The 16728-nt window shown below is 34.2% G+C and overlaps 1 protein-coding gene across 2 annotated transcripts; it reads left to right on the plus strand.

Annotated features, from left to right (window-relative positions):
* The first annotated feature begins 7371 nt into the window (after nucleotides 1-7371).
* Nucleotides 7372-16440, plus strand: LOC104599890 (sm-like protein LSM3A). 2 transcript variants are annotated; one of them, XR_735571.3, is made up of 4 exons: nucleotides 7372-7531; nucleotides 13492-13587; nucleotides 15800-15952; nucleotides 16208-16440. XR_735571.3 is itself a non-coding variant. In XM_010262634.3 (3 exons), the coding sequence occupies exons 1-3, from the start codon at nucleotides 7415-7417 to the stop codon at nucleotides 15878-15880; spliced, it is 294 nt and encodes a 97-aa protein (XP_010260936.1). In that variant the 5' UTR covers nucleotides 7372-7414; the 3' UTR covers nucleotides 15881-16141. The 2 variants fall into 2 exon arrangements, 1 of the variants encoding a protein (XP_010260936.1); XM_010262634.3 differs by lacking the exon at nucleotides 16208-16440 and having other exon boundaries at nucleotides 15800-16141.
* Nucleotides 16441-16728: the final 288 nt, after the last annotated feature.

Below are 16728 nucleotides of genomic sequence, written 5' to 3' on the forward strand. Positions count from 1 at the left end.
TAGAGCATCAGCCAGTCTAGACACATAGTTGAACAAGCTGTTCAAACTATACATCAATGCTCTTATCTCTCTAATTAGGGACCCAAAGGGAAGGATCACCTAAATGAAAAGACACCCACTGAAGAACAACTTGGGAACCTCCTATAATCAGCACATTCACATCCAATAAGCGGGCCAGCTTTTAATCCCTGTAACAGTGCCAGAAGTTTAGCACTTAAAGAATTGCCTTCTTGTCTTTATCTATGTGGTTGTACGTTCTGGTAGTTTCAATATAAAATATTTGTAGTTGGCCTTCTTTTCCTAATCTCCCCAACCTAGAGATTCTGCCCTACCTCTTGCCCCTGTACTATTTTCTAACCTAGAACAAATTAAACCTCTAAGAAATCCTAGAAAATAAATTGTTTAAACCTCTAAACTAACTCTTAAAACCCTAGAAAATAAATTGTTAATGCAGCATCAAGGTTTAAAAAATTGATACAGGTCAATATGCCGGTAGGGCATATTGGCCTATATCTTTGGTCGTTTTTTACTTTTTTTATTTTTTTTCTTTGAAACTGGTTCAGAGGGATCGGTTTAAGGCCAGTTTACCCCCTGAACTAGACCAAACCCCAAAGCACCCTCTGTAGGGGCATATTGGAAAGCCTCCGATACATTACGATTTTTTTATCCTTGTGCAGCACCAATCTTAACCATATGCTCTTAGGCCAATGCCCACATGCCTTTATTAATGTCATTGTGCCCATAACTACAGAGGGCTCTCTTTGTTTATAAGCCCTCTATTCCTTTTTTTTTTCTGTAAAGGAAGATTACTCATTGAAGGCAGTCAAAAATATTTTGGGGGAATTAGTAGCCAGGCGAAGTGCCAGGTTTTTTTTTTTTTTTTTTGATAAGTGCAATGTTCCAGTGAATTACTCAACCTCCTAATTTAATGAAAAGAAACAAAGGTAAAGTCCGCCACTATTCTTGGACCATAACCCACAACCCAGTTCAGTTTGTCCACAAAGCCTATCTGGAGAACATTTTAGATGCTTGATAATTTTGAAAATTTATTTCCTTAGCAAGAGAACATTTTCTAGATTTATTTTCCTTCTTAGTGCGTGAATAATTTGAATTTTAACTCTACAAGTTCATTTTGGCTTGAGAAGTGAGACTCTACGATCCTCTTTCTTTGGTTAGTAGACTCCAACCAAAGGATTAGAGCCTGACAATAAGACTCAGCTACCTCTCATTTCTTCTCTCTTTTTTCTTTTTTTAATTTTTCTTTCATTTTGTGCAACCAACCATTAAAGCAATCTTTAGTTCTTGCACCTCAAAGTTCATGCAAATGTCACAATCTTGCCTCTATCTACACCACCACCGTCAGAACCTTTGTATACTCTTTAAGTTATACATCAGTTGCATGGACCATAGCTTGGGAAAAGCACTACAACAGTCAAAGCATTTTGGTTGTTGTTGACAAAATTTTCATTCTAAGACATGTGAGAATCCAGACAAATAGTAAAGTAATAACAAAAATAACAACAATGATGAAGATGGTGGTGGTAATGTTATTGATAAAAAATTTTAAAAGTATCCCTGTATTTTTTTAATTATTCAGGGGACTTTAACCATTCTAGCACCTAATTATTCCTCCTGGTCATGCGGATGTGAGCAAGTATCCAAATAAATGGTACTCATGCAATACAATGACCCAATTGTTTCTTCTTCTTAATTATTTTAATAAAGAGAGGTAATTATATCTGATGGACTTATGCCCCATACAGAGAGTTGGAGCCACTTCTGATTGTATTTGAAAGAAGATGTGTTCATCTTCAGGTTGGTGTTCATATGGTTGGTCTTCCTTCATAAGATGATCATGACCTATGGTCTATATAACAGGAGGTTCAGCTTGATAATATTTGCCTTATGAAGAAATCCATGAACTAGTCAGTGAATAACCTAATCCTCTTTTTATCTAGTCACCTCTTTCCTTTTGTTTTTCTTTTTTTTTTTTTGGCTCATTCTTTCAGATACCTGGGTGTTGCTCCTCAATGTAAGGAGTGATCTTTTCTTGGCCCTCAACTTACATGGGTAATACGGTTGCTATTATAGGGTACATGGATTCCCCTTACAATCTATTGGGTTGTTTAGAAGGAATGCAAGTGGAGAATATTTGAAAAGTAGGAAACGAATTACTAGAGATATTGGTTTTCTGAACTGAGTGGATCCTAATTCTCAATGAATTCAGAGTTAGAGGCTTGAGAAGCATAGATTTTTTTTTTTTCATGATCAGTCCAACATTTAGTTAAAGTAACTAAATAACTAAATAACAAAATTTTAAATAGTTAAAATAACGAAATAATGTAATAAACATTAAAAAATTATTAAAAGAAAAAAAAGTACAATAGATTTCATAATATTTGAATTAATAATAATTTTATATTTTACAAAATTAATAACAAAAATATGTAATAATAGTATAACTTATAATTTTATGGATTATGAAATTCAATAAATAAGTAATATTAAAATAACTAAATAGTAATATTATTTAAATAGATGAATAAAGAAATTATGTAATAAACTTACAAATTTTATCAAAAACACAAAAATAATTATAATAGATTTAATAATATTTGATAATAAGAATGTAAAATATAAATAATTTAAATTTTTTTAAATATTATTGAAATAATGGAAATATATTAAAAAATTTAGAGTCCTTGGAGCTTTCAAATAACAAAAATAGTTAATAACTTTCAAAAAAAAATTTAATAGATATTAAAAAATAGAATAATATTTGCAATTATTAATGTACTAATAATAAAAACATTAGTTAACTTATATCAATTAATAATTCTAGAAAATAACTTTCAGAAATTTGATATTTATTAATAATAATTTAAAATCTTAATCTATATTTATATATACTAAAATTTATATTTATTGTATTTTTGTGATAAATATATTTTCAATATATATATATATATATATAAAGAGAGAGAGAGAGAGAGAGAGATAGGGATGCAACAGATCAATTGGATTCGAATCATATTTGATGCACTATAGATTCAATATGATTTAAAGATCTGAACATTGAATCTCATAAATACTTATTTGAATCCGAGTCCGACCAAAATGCTTGATATTCGAATTTGATCAGACCCTATTTCATTTAAAAAAAAATCAATAAATTATTAAAAGGAAACAAAAATATACAATTTAAATAAAGAAAAACAAAAAACACTAGTATTTTTTCAACTATTTTTGTCATATATTTACATGTTTTTTTATAGAAATAATTTAAATATTTACAAAAGCAATATAAATAATACATTTATAAATAAATAAATGACATATATTATATATATAAATAATACACACGCACATGATCCAATGGGGTTATCCGAATTTTATCCAATTTTCTATTCGGATCCAATTATCCGATCCAATTATCCGAAATAGGGAATTTTGAATATGACAAAATAGGATCAAACTTTGAATTGGATCATGGTCTAATCCATGTGCACCCCTATACAGGTCGGATTAGGCCGAGTTAAGATCAAACTTGTCTCTTTATAAACAAAAAATGACCAAGTCCAGTCTAAGCCCAAGCCTGAGCAATGCCCGACCATTAGGCCTAGATTTTGAGTCCAAACTTGACTCTATATAATGCCCGAAGCCCGATCTAGATAGATATTTTATAATATATTACTTATATACTATTAATAGTATATTATATATTATATAATATATAAAATATTGTATAATACACTTTTCTCTAGAAATATTATTATTACATAATATTATATGATGTATATTATATTTTCATTATGAACATTTATTATCAAATTGGGTTCGGTCCCAGGCCAGACTTATTTGAAAAAGCCTAGGTTCGGCCTGAAATTAGTCGAGCACATTTAGTGCTTGCTCAAGCCTAGAGGTGTAAAGTGGTCAGCAGCGGGCCATGCCGCCCTCCCCGGTGAAAAGTTTGGGGATCGGCACGACATGGCCCACGGCCCAAGCCCGTGTGGGCCTGTGTCGTGCTGTAGGCTTGGGCCGAACCGAGCTAGACTGGTTTTCTGACTTTTTTTTGTTTTTTTTATTTTGATTTATTTTCTAAGTAAAAGTGTAAAACTAAAATATTTAACTTTCCTTTGAGCTTTGGGAGCTATTTGAAAATTTAAGAAATGAGAAATTTAACACATAAATGAAAAAAAAATACTTAACAAAATAAGAATGATGGAATAACAAATTGGAAGAAAAATAGAAATTTTATTTCATTTAAAATTGAATGATACAAATTACAAAGCATACAATGGTTGGATACTTGGATGAATGAAATATGAAAATGAAATAAGTTAATAAAATATAAAAAATACAATATAGTTACAAATTGAAAATACAAAATTACATTGTTAAAAAATAGTAAATAAATTAAATAAAATTAAAACAAAATTTACAATTTTGAAAAAAAAATAAAAAATTCTATACAACTAGTCAACTATTGTTCATGACTTTCATCATCTGATTCAGGTGAAATATCGGGTGTAGTGTCATGTCCTCCTTTGTCTCGTAGTCTATCTCCAGCATCCAACCAATCCTTCAAGCAATGCACATATCTATACTTTCATTGTTCATGCAGATTTTCTTGTCGTCCAATGCCCTGGTACCTACACTAAAAGAAGACGCTGATGGAACTATAGACATCGGAGGGGTTAGTAGATCACGTGCCATGGCGGCAAGAATTGGATAAGTTTTTGAATATTCACTCCACCATGCTAAAATATCAAAATTATTTGTTCATCCACCTAAACTAGAAACATTTGCTTGTAAATAAAAATTAAGTTCAGTAAATGAACTTGTTTTAGAAGTAGCAGATTTCTGCCTTCTACTTATTAAATAAAAATTTTTATCTCTTTCTACTACTAGGCTCAAGTTTAGAAGTAGAAAATGTTTACAATTTGTAGAATTATTTCCTATTATTTCAGATTCATATAAATTGTACATTTCAATTAATAAATTATTGATTTCTTCTTTTTTATTCCAATTTCAATATTCATATTTTCACAATATGTTTCAAGTAAAATATCTAAACCATCTTTCATAATCCTAGATCTAATATTGTAGCTAAACAATAAAGATGAGAAATGTTCTCCCAATATTTTTTAAATTTATTTTCCATTATTTTCACAATACTTTTAAATTGTGGATTATTTCTTTATTTTGCAAAACAATCACTAATCACCATTAATTGATAAAGTAAATTACAACTAGTTGGATAATAAATACCTGATAATTCATTAGTTGCATCATAAAAATGTTTTAAAAAATCTCTTATACAAACTACCATTTACTAATCTTCCTCAAACATAATATCATTAGGCATTTTTGCATTATAAAAATAAGTAAGAATTTGTTTATGAGAAATACAACTTTCTAAATAGCATAAGTAGAATACCATCTATGTTTAACATATAGTATAAAATGTTTATATTTTAAACCATAATTTTGACATAAATATTTAATTTCTTGTTTTCTTGCTCTAGAACTTTTAATAAATATAATACAATTTCTAATTTTAAAAATATGAATAGAAATAATATTTAAAGCATCCTGAATACATAAATTTAAGATGTGACATGCACATCTGATATGGAATAAATTACCATTTAAACAATGTCTTAATTCAGATTTTAAAATATTTATTGTAGAATCATTATTACTATCATTATCAAAACTAATAGAAAATAATTTATTCTCAATTCTATAAGCATGTAAAGTATTTAAAATGCTTGCAACAATAGTTGGGCCATTATGTGGTCATTCAAGTCTAGTAAAACTTAAATTCTTTTATTTAAAAGCTATTTTTCATCAATAAAATGATTGGTAATACAAATATAACTTATTTTAAATTTAGAAGTCCAAACATAAGAAGTAATTGCAACTTTAGAATTAAGATTTGATAACAAATAAATTAATTTTTGTTTATATGAATAAAAAAAATTTAAAGCATCTAATCTAATAGTATTTCTAGAAACTTTTTTATATTGTGGATTTATAGAATTATGTAACCATTTTTCAAGTTTAGTATCTTCAACTAACAAAAATAGTTGTTCAGCATGTACAATGTGTTTTGCTAATTCTTATCTCATTTATTCTTGTGAATATTTAAATGTACCAAAACCCCCTCCCGATTTGTGTTTGTGTTGTTTCTCTCCTTTCTTCTTCTTTTACATGTGCGAGTAAATGTCTGTTCAAATGACCAGTACCACCCTTGCTACAATATCTAAAGTCTTTTTTTACATTTTTGGCAAACTGCTCTTTTTTTCTCCCCTTCAACATCATCTACTTTAAATATTTTCCAAATCGGGCTACTCAACTTAGAGGCCCTATTTTTCTTTCCTTAGTATCTAGGGGTGAAAGTTTCATCGATTCAATAGTATCCATGTTAGTATTAACACTACCATGATGCAACTAAATATCGTCAACAATGAAGATGTTGGGTAATTGGTTCTGGGAAGAGTTTGTAATTTTTTTTTAATTCTAAAAGAATAAAATTTAATTTAATTAGACTTACTTGGATTGCTGGTTCAGAATCCCAACTTGATTTCAACAGTTAAAGCCTTTTAACGTCCAAGCCTCCCAAATTGCTAACTTGATATACTTGAGCTGGTTGAGCAAATATTTTTCTTGTTGAAACTTCAATAAATTTGATAATTGGAGAATCAGACAATCAGTCAATCAGCCAATCAGACTATCAGAGTTCACTCAAATTGCAGAGAATGTATGAGAGAGAGAGATTAAGAGAATTATTGAATTGGTGTGATGAGAATGGTGGAGGATAGGGCTATTTATAGGAATTGAAAATAATTCAATTGCTCAAAAAACCCTAAAAACTAATTGTTTTGTAGTTGTTGGGAGGGGTATTTTGGCCATTGTACCCCCTAAACTAGTTGTTATATAGTTATTGGGGGGCTTTTGTGTTATTTTTCTCTCCTCGTAACCAAAATACATAATTACCCCCTATATAGCTATTTATAGCTGTTAGGGGATATTTATGTGAAAAAAGCCCCAAAAGCTGAAACTAGTCCCCAATGGCTAGTTCTCGGACGGGCCAAGCATGGCCCACTATGGGCCCTATGGGCCATGCTGCAGGCCGGATTGTGCATGTCGTGCTGGCCCATGGACTTCAAACCCCAGGCCCAACATGACAGACTATCGTGCCAGGCCTGGCATGGCCAGCGGGCTGTCGTGCCATGCCACGGGTGGCACGGCCTGATTTACACCTCTAGTGGCCGAGCCCAAGCCTAGAACGGCCGGGCCGGTCCATCCCGTCGGGCTATCCGGCCCATTAACAGGTCTACCCCGAACCTCCACGTTCCAAGCTATTAGCCTATTTGAGAGTAAGAGAACAAAGAAAAGGAGGGAAGGAATGGCGACCGAAGAAGAAAGCGCGGTCAAAGAGCCTCTCGATCTTATTAGACTCAGCCTCGACGAGAGAATCTACGTTAAGCTTCGCTCCGACAGAGAGCTCAGAGGAAAACTGCACGTACGGTTCGATCTTTTCTACTCTTTTTTTTTCTTGTTTTTGTTTCATGTTTATCTTTTTTGCTGATTTCTTCACGACGATGAATTTCTTCTTCTTCTTCTTTTCCTTTTATCGATTTGCTTTGTTTTTTGTATTTTCCACTCTACCCCTCTCAAGACCCCCAATAGCTGGGACCAACATTGGGCAATGCCTTTTTTCAGTGGAAATTGCCGTTTCTCGGTACTCATTTAGTTGTGGAGTTTCTTTTTCTCTTGTGTTCCGCTGTATTTTTGGCTTTCCTTCCTTTTGGGAGGGGTTTGGTTCTTCAGTTGGTCCAGTTATTTCATCCTGCTATGAAAGTGATTCCTTTGTTCTCGTTATTTGTCAAGTTTTAGTTTGTTATTTTCTAGGGTTTATTCTGATGAGTGGTATGGTTGACTGGTGTTTGTGTGCCCGATGAGATTTTCTACGTGGGTTATCGGTTATTCGGTTTGTTTGCATTTTCTTTTTGGGCTTTTAAGTTGATATTTGAGCTCCAGTAGGTTTATATGTACCTTTCTGTGTTTGACTTAGGAGGCAAAGCCCTCAATATTTTTGGGATGAATGAAGTAGTAGCACTGTGTCTAATTTGTCTTATGTGTATTTTAGGATGGTCTTATGATTGTAGTTGTAAATCAAGTAGTCAACTCTACTTACCCTTTTTGTTTCCAGTGGGAACTTTACTGATAAACAAACAAGACTATGTAGAGAGAATGCCCATCCCAAACAACAATAACTAGTAAAATAATTAGAAGAATAACAACCTTACCCTCCAAACCCCTAGTCCATGTTCCCATATGGATTTGACATTAACTTCAATTGGACGACGTCACACTTGGCAAGATCCTCTAGAAGGAGGTTTTAGACCTAGGAGTTAATTTTCTAAGGATTGAGCCCTCTTTAAGAACTAACAATGTTGCCATGGTTTTCCACTTCCATCTATGACCTATCCTATCATGAGAGGGAGGGGGTCAGCGCCAACAAATGAACTCCATAATCCATATGAATGGAAAAGGAAATTTTACCTAGGCCATGAGTATGGGGAGAGGTAGGGGTGTCAATAGAGTGGCTTTCTGTTGGACCTCGTCCAAGTAAAAATCAATTTGGACAGATTGGACGAACTAATAAGATATATTGAATTGGACCTTAATGGTTCAAATTAGTTACTGGATTGGATTGGACCTGGTCCATCCATAATGGATTTATATTGGATTGGGTCGGATTGAACCAATACCTGGTCCATTTATAGAAGATATACAGGTGTCAATGGACCAGGTTTGGGTTGGTACCAATCTAAATTAAAACCAATTTGAACAGATTGGATGGTAGAGACATTGAATTGGACTGGTCCAGAATGGCCCAAAGTATTCATCAGATTGGATTGGACCTGGTCCATGATGTCCATTTGTAATGGACTCATATAGGACTGGATTGGATTGGACAAAATCCGGTCCAATTGACACCCCTAGAGAGGTTCCCTTCACTAAATTTTCCAGCTTGTAGGGCCCAAGGTAGGGGTGCAAATGGATTGGATCATGATCTGACCCAATCCTATTTTGTCAGATTCGGATATACTCCTGTCAGATTTTCGAATCAGATTGAATTTGAATCAGCCCCCTATCTGATATATATATATATATATATATACATACACACACACACACATACATACATACATATACATATATATATATATATATGTTTTTATTGCAATTTTATAATTTTTATAAAAACACATGTATATATATGATGAAAATAGTTATATATATGTATTTAAAATTTTCAGAAATTAAATTGAATCGGATTGTATTCAGATATCCAGCATTATCAACGGATTCAAATTCGAATATGTGTTTATGAGATCCGATCGGATCTACTGTTTGTACTGTCGAATCATATTCGGATATACCCTGATTCGAATCCAATCCGATCCGTTTGCATCCCTAGCCCAAGGAGCATGGTTTGTAATTTGATTGGAGCTCATCTTGAAAATGCCACCAATACCTGAAAGCTCTTGGTTCCCAAGCACATTGAGGTTTAGTTTTATGGTGTTCTCCCAAGGGGTGGGGACCATTGCAGAATGATCTTGGTGCAATGAAGGGATGAAGTAGATGTTGTTAGAAACTAGTTTCTAGTGATGTTCAATTGTTCATAGAAATTGTGCAGGAATTGTCCACCACCTTTGCACAGTTGGCTGTCCTAAAGCATTCTATTTGATGATGATGATTGTCTGAGAGGAATGAGAGTTATACAATGATCTATCCTAGATTTTTCTTTTTCCCTAGGTACCCTAGAAGTTGGATGGGCATATGCACCGAAAGGTCCAAAACATGATCATGCCCTTCTTCTCTAGAGGGACAGCATAGAAAATTATGTTCCCTGAACAAATTTATGTACATGAAAGAGGGAAAGTGCTGCCAAATCTCCATTACAACACAACAATAAATTAGTATTTTTTTGATAAATACGAATTAGTGTGTGGTTTATGGACAACTGCCCTAAAAACAAGTGGTTTTAAAATAAGTAGGAGTAAAGCAGAATATATGCATTGTAAATTTAATAATAATAAGAGTTCTTGGTGTTTGAGCGAACCCTTGAAAGGTTATACCTGCAGATTTTCCATAGTGCAACTGACAAAGATGCCCTGGTTGCTAATTCGTATGAGTGGCAGAATGATGTGGCGGTGTGGTCTGCTAGCCTAAGGAGAAGTTCTCAAGATTGGGAGGCGGATACTGTTTTGGTTTCTTCAATTGCTCAACAATCAAAGTATTAGAAGGGGTGGGATGATGAGTGGATATGGAAGTGGGAAAAGACTGGGAAATTTTCTGTAAATTCAATGGCTAAGAACCTTCTCCCATCTGCCTGGGTCCTTTTCCTAGTATAAGTGCAATCCCCTCAACCTCAAGTTTGCTTCCTGCTCTGGGTTGTTTTTCTTGGGTAGGACCTAACTAAATATTGTCTGATTAAAAGAGGGGTGCAGATTCAAGACCATGCCTACCCAATGTGAAATCAGTCTGATAAGAACCTGGATCATCTCTTTATCCACTGCCCAAAGGTGTATGAGATCTAGCTTCATTCCGTAAAAGCTTCGAACCTGTCCTGGGTCTGTCCGAAAAATCTGAGAAAGTTGCTTGCTGGTTGTCACTTTTTCTCAAAGAAAAAAAGATGCTTGCTGGTTGGTGCCCACAAGGTTTAAGTGAAGATGGTCAACTAAATTGGAGCCTGATCCCTGCAGCTGTGGTGTGGACAGTTTGGTTGGAAAGAAATAAAAAGGCTTTTCAGGGGCTTCATTTGCAGACTGATGAGTTAATTAGTGTTGCTGTGGGGAGGTTGAGTTCTTGGGCTGCTGCTGCTAGGGAGCCTTCCCAGCAGCCTAGTTGTGTCTTGCAATCTGTGTCTTTGTGGTATATGTGACTGCTAGTGGTTCTGGGGGTTGTGGATCTAGATGATTGAACTCCCACTTTTTGTATTTGGCTGGTCTTTCTAATAAAATTACTTTACCTTTTTCCAGTACCTTGGTTTGTAATTCATAACAAGGGAGAAATTGAGGAAGATGTTGCCTATAGAATTAGAGCAGGCTGGGCAAAATGGAGGGGTGCATCTAGTGTCTTATGTTATAGGCAAATACCACTTATAGATTAAAAGGGAAATTCTATACAACAGTTGTAAGGCCAAAAATGCTGTATGGAGTTGAGTGTTGGGTAGTCAAGAGACAACATGCCCAAAAAATGAGAGTGGCAGAAATGTGTATGCTGAGATGTATGAGTGGAAAAAACTAGAAAGGATAGGGTCAGGACTCAGGAGTGAAGTCATTCAAAGGAACCTAGGAGTAGCTTCAATAGGTGTCAGGTGATAAAATGAGAGAAAGTAGACTATGGTTCAGTCACATGCATAGGAAGAAAAAAATGATCAATTGCAAGTTGAAGGGGATAGAAGGGCTAGGGGCACCAAAAATGACATAGGTTGAAGTAAATTTAACATTATACATGGAATTAAACAGAATGAAATAGAAAAACAGGATTCATGTAGCCAGCTTCATTATAGTTGGGATCAAATTCTTATAGCTACATACAATTTCTTATAATGATTGTAGTCATGTGAAAAATGAGTTGAGGGCCCATAACTTAATGGTGGATATGGCACTGAGCAGTGTGGAAAGATAGAATAAGGATTCATGTAGCTGACTCCATATTGTTGGGACAAGGTTGAGTTGAGTTAAGTTTTTGTAATTGTAGACTAAAGAGTTCTTATTGACTGACCACCATCTTGGGTTAGTTTAGTTTCTGTTTTAATAAACTACAAAAGTTTTTGACAAGCTCCATTACTAATCAGTCTTTTTTTTTTCTTTTCACTAGGTACATGACTTTCCTTCTTGTTAATTTATCTGGTCTTTATTTGTATTACCATCTGAAACACTATTCAAGACTTCAAGTTTGCTAAAAGCCTAAAATGATGTTTACTATCTTATTTATTTGACTAGATGTTTAGATCCACATTTAATAAACAAACTCAACATTTGTTTCTCTCTTCCTCTCCTGAAACTTCTAAGCAGTGACTCTTTATTTTTATGATGGAAAACAATGAAAACTTATAGAATATTAGAGGATTTTGGGTAATTTAGAAGTAATTTTACAGGTCTCTGTGATATCAAAACCACATAAGAGCAATTTGGCAGAGAAGCAAACCTCCTTGTGGACATGTGTTAATTTGCAGATTATGCTAGTTGGAAACAGATACATGTTTTTGCATAAAATGTAGATGGGGAGTGATTTTAGAGGGCTTGGTTATGTAGGAGTAGTTTTCCAGGTCTTCGTGATATTAATACCACATGAGGAATTTGGCAGAGAAATAGCCTCCTACTGGCTGTAGGTTAATTTGCAAATTGCAAATTATGCTAGCTGGAAACAGATACATGTGTACATCAGATGTAGACATTGGAAAAAAATGCTTATGCTTTTAAAGTCTTGTTGATTGGTCAAGCAATCATACAAAACTGCAGAAGGGGAGATGGAAGGTGACTCCATAATTGTTTGTAGTGAGTTGGATGAAAAACAACAGCCAGGCAGCAAGGGCTTATAGGCAAACATTAATGGAAATACTTTGCTGAGCAAGGGACATGGAAACAATTTTCAAGTGGGTGAGCAAATCTGCAATGTAATGCATACAATTAAAAACTATATGTAATTCCAGCTTATACCATGGGATGCAAGGCATACTGTAGACAGAAATTATCACATTTACCAATAAAAGTCATATTAAAGTGCAGAAAGAGTGCAGTCAACATAGCTGATATATCATTTATATGTTCATATCTTACACAAACCATATGCATAAAAGTTGAAAGCAAGAGATGTGATGAACTATGTATTAGGTTTGTGTAGCAATAGCTTTCTACCTGCATGTCCTTTTGCCTTTTTGGAGTTTTTTCCCTGTGTTTTGAGCACTTTTTTTCTTCCTTTTTTGAGAATGACAAGGTAAGTGTTTCAACTTTCAATACAGGAAGGCAGCAAAGCCCAAAAATCATGTATAAACTCCAATGTCTTCTATGTAGTTAGAAGCCCTGTGTGTATAACCATTTTGTAAGCAGTTAACTTCTTAAAAAATGTATTGAGTTTCATTGGCATAGAAATAATGACATGGACATATTTCAGAAAAATGATTTGTCATTGTTTAGTATCTTGTAACCAACTAGTTACACTTAGTGGAGGCGGCTGACTAGTTATATCACAAACTGGGACAGAACTAAAATAGGAAGACTTTAGAATTGTGCCTCTTGCTCTCTTCTACAATAAACCAAGTTATTGTACTTCTTGATGCAAATCTCTTGTAATTTTGATAGATTTTAGCCTTTTTTACTTCAATTCTCCTTGCATGCTGAACATGAGTAGTTATGTCTTGACTTGGAATATCTGTGCCTTTTGCTTGTTGGTCTTGTCTTGCAGGCATACGACCAGCACCTGAATATGATACTAGGAGATGTTGAAGAAATCATCACTACAGTAGAAATTGATGATGAAACTTATGAAGAGATTGTTCGGGTATAACATTTTGCACTTTTTTTGTTTTTTTGTTAATTGTAAAACAAATAACTAAGAATAAGTACATGCCAAACTAAAATTAGGGAGGAAAATGCAAGGAGATGATTCACTTCCACATAGGCTCATGTACTTGGTGTAATGGTAAAATATCGGGTTGGCAAGCATGAGAATGTGTGTTTGAGTCTGAGGTGGCCACTTTGTGGGAAAAAATGCCAAAGAATAGGACCATACCCAGTCTACCCCTCCCAAGACCCTAGATGGCTGGGACCAACATTGGGTAATAACCCTTTTTTTTATGGGCTCTGGATACTCTTCAACCATAGAAGCTTCCATGTTCCATTAATCTTCCATGCCTTTTTTTTCCTGTTCAAATATTCTATTACTTTTTTTACTTAAATTTTCGTGCACTAAGTTAGTTTGGTCTTATTATAACTTTTAGTTTGTTCCCTTAGGGTCTTGCTTGGGCCTCTGTTTGGTAGACTACACCATTTTTTTTTTTGGGGGGGGGGATATTGAAAATGCTATAGTCTACTAAAAGGACTCCTATACAATTCTAAAAACTAAGAGAGAGGAAACTGACTCTTCCATTATTAAAAAACATTGGAAAGGATGTTTTGATAGGAAAAAGTAGAAAAAAGGATGTTTGGGTAATTTCTTTGTAATGTAACACAAATTATAGCTAAAGCCTAAGCCATTTTATTAATTATTGTAAAGACAATCTGAATTGAATACACCATTTGAGGGACCTGAACTACCAATGCATTCTACTTATTGCCATGGCATAACATAATTCTATAGCTTCTTCATAGCCTTATTTTCTTTAAACCTTAGAAGATTAAGGAATATCTACATTTGGGAAAAATCGTCTGTCTTATACTTGCAGATACAGCTGTCTATGGGTGACATCTTCAGAGGGTGGCAATGGTTGGCTGGCGTCTTAACAACAAGGAATTTGAGACAGGTCCAATGGGGTCCTCATAGAGATAATATTAATAGAGCTTAACTTTGAGGGATGCTGTTTTGGTAATCTGGGTCCTTCAGGGATTGGGGGGAAATGTTTAGAATTAAACATGGTGTCATACTAGTGATATTCTTGGGATCAGCTGGTTATGGAGACTCTCAATAAGGGTGGAAATGTTAACAGTATTGCAAAGATTGAAAGTGGGCAAGAACCAAGGATGATGATGGTACAGATTTTCATGAAATGTTAACAGTATTGCAAAGATTGAACTTATGGAATCTGGTGGTGGGGGGAGATTGAAAAGGTGGTGGTGGTCAGTGGGATAGTTGAAGGGTAAGAGACAAGGATTGTGATGGTACAGTTTTTTGCTAAGGAAATCAGCTATTTAGCATGGGAGCTAGATTTTTGTTGGGTAAGGAGATCAGCAAGTGGTTTGGCTAATGTACTGACCAAACAAGGGGTAAATAGGGAATGTTTATTATCAAGGTTGAAATGTAATCTAAATCTTTGGTGGGATAGGTGATTGTCTACCTGCATATAACTGTGGTATAAACACTATTTTAATTAAATCAATAAGAATTATAATCGCAGTTTGCTTAGTAGAAAGTGAGTGTGCATATAGAATCATAAATGACCAGAAGCTAAATCTAAAAACACATACTAGGGTGATGAATGCAGTATGGATCCTTTTGCCTATGCACATATTTGGGATGCATTGTTGGTCTCAATCAATAAAATGGTTTTGCATTCTTTTCTCCAGATACGTAGTGTTTGTATGGTTAGAGCCTATAATTGAATCTAATTCTTACCATTCTTCTAGAGAAAGTTGGGGAAGCAATAGATCTATGCCAGGACTTGTAAAATCATATGGATTTATATCGGTTTCTACTTTAGCATAATGGTACCCTCTCCCCCCAAAAAATTATTAACACTTTGAAGTTTGAATCAGAAAAAAAGAAAGAAAGCATGCATCTTACCTTCACTACTGATCATCTTCAAAATGGCTAAAGAAGGAATCCCAAATTCATATACTTAAATCAGGAGATAATTTTCCCTAAATGAAGAAAGATTATGAACCGAGATGGAATTAAAGTCATAATTGTGTTATTCAAGTATCAGAAACACACCAAGTTCATATGCAGGAACAAAATGAAGTTTCTCAGTTTAAGAACCTGTATCAGATTCATTTTTTCTTGAAAACTATATTTTCTTCATTGCTGACCTCATTGACGTGACTTGTTTTTGTTTCAGACAACAAGGCGCACAGTACCATTTCTTTTTGTGAGAGGGGATGGTGTAATATTAGTTTCTCCCCCGTTAAGGACTGCTTGATATTGATACAGAGGAGCACATATTAGGATATTTTTAGTTGGAGATCCTCCCAAAAACTATTTTCATGTTAAGGTGATGATATTATTATGATCCAGCTAGTTTGCTCTATTGTGCATTATCAATTTTATCATTATCTTGTCCAATCAATATGCTTAAATCGTTTACTCTTGGTGAAAATATATTATGAGCTCCCTTAATCGTTCTTGCCTAGGGTGACTTATTTATCATCAATATAAATCATTGAATGGATTGATCCTCTTATTTAATGAACCATGGCTCATCATATTACTGCTTACCATGGCCATTATGTAATGATCTTCTATGCAGGGCTGAAGGACGATGTGGCATTTTATCTGGTAATATTTTGGTAGGAAATGGGGGTTCTTGTATTTGTAGAAAGAATCTATACTAGGGACAGCAAAAATGAGGGAAAAAAATGAAGCTCCAGCACCTAGACGAACTGTTAGTAGTAGTAGTGGGTCCTGATCCTTTTGGAATCAGACTGAGCTACTAGGGACTTAGAATTTGAGAATATATTAATCTATTAAATTTTCTTTTTTCATTAGTTCTTTTTCTTGAGGGTGTTTATATTGATTTTGAAATTCTCTGTAAAATTTCGAAAATTGGCTTAAATACGCTTCTTCCTCCCTTCTAAAGAATTCGTTTACTGCTGAGTGCTGACAATCTTTTACCTGGATGTTGGTGGGATATTGGGATCCTTCGGCTTTAGGGGTGATCATGGGCCGGATCGGTCTTAACAAGGTTGGGAAAAAGACGGCTATGTAAAAATTTAAATATATAAATTCTTTCAAACCTGACCAGCCCGTCTAAGCCTGAGCCCAAGTCCA

Source organism: Nelumbo nucifera, chromosome 5 (assembly GCF_055504915.1).
Source record: "Nelumbo nucifera cultivar China Antique chromosome 5, China Antique-T2T, whole genome shotgun sequence".
Classification (NCBI taxonomy): domain Eukaryota; kingdom Viridiplantae; phylum Streptophyta; class Magnoliopsida; order Proteales; family Nelumbonaceae; genus Nelumbo; species Nelumbo nucifera.

Bases quoted from the DNA above. Each gene is read 5' to 3' on its own strand.
- LOC104599890 (XM_010262634.3), top strand. From the start codon at position 7,415: ATGGCGACCGAAGAAGAAAGCGCGGTCAAAGAGCCTCTCGATCTTATT. The intron at 7,532-13,491 runs GTACGGTTCGAT...CTTGTCTTGCAG, and splicing joins AGCTCAGAGGAAAACTGCAC to GCATACGACCAGCACCTGAA. The intron at 13,588-15,799 runs GTATAACATTTT...TTTTTGTTTCAG, and splicing joins CTTATGAAGAGATTGTTCGG to ACAACAAGGCGCACAGTACC.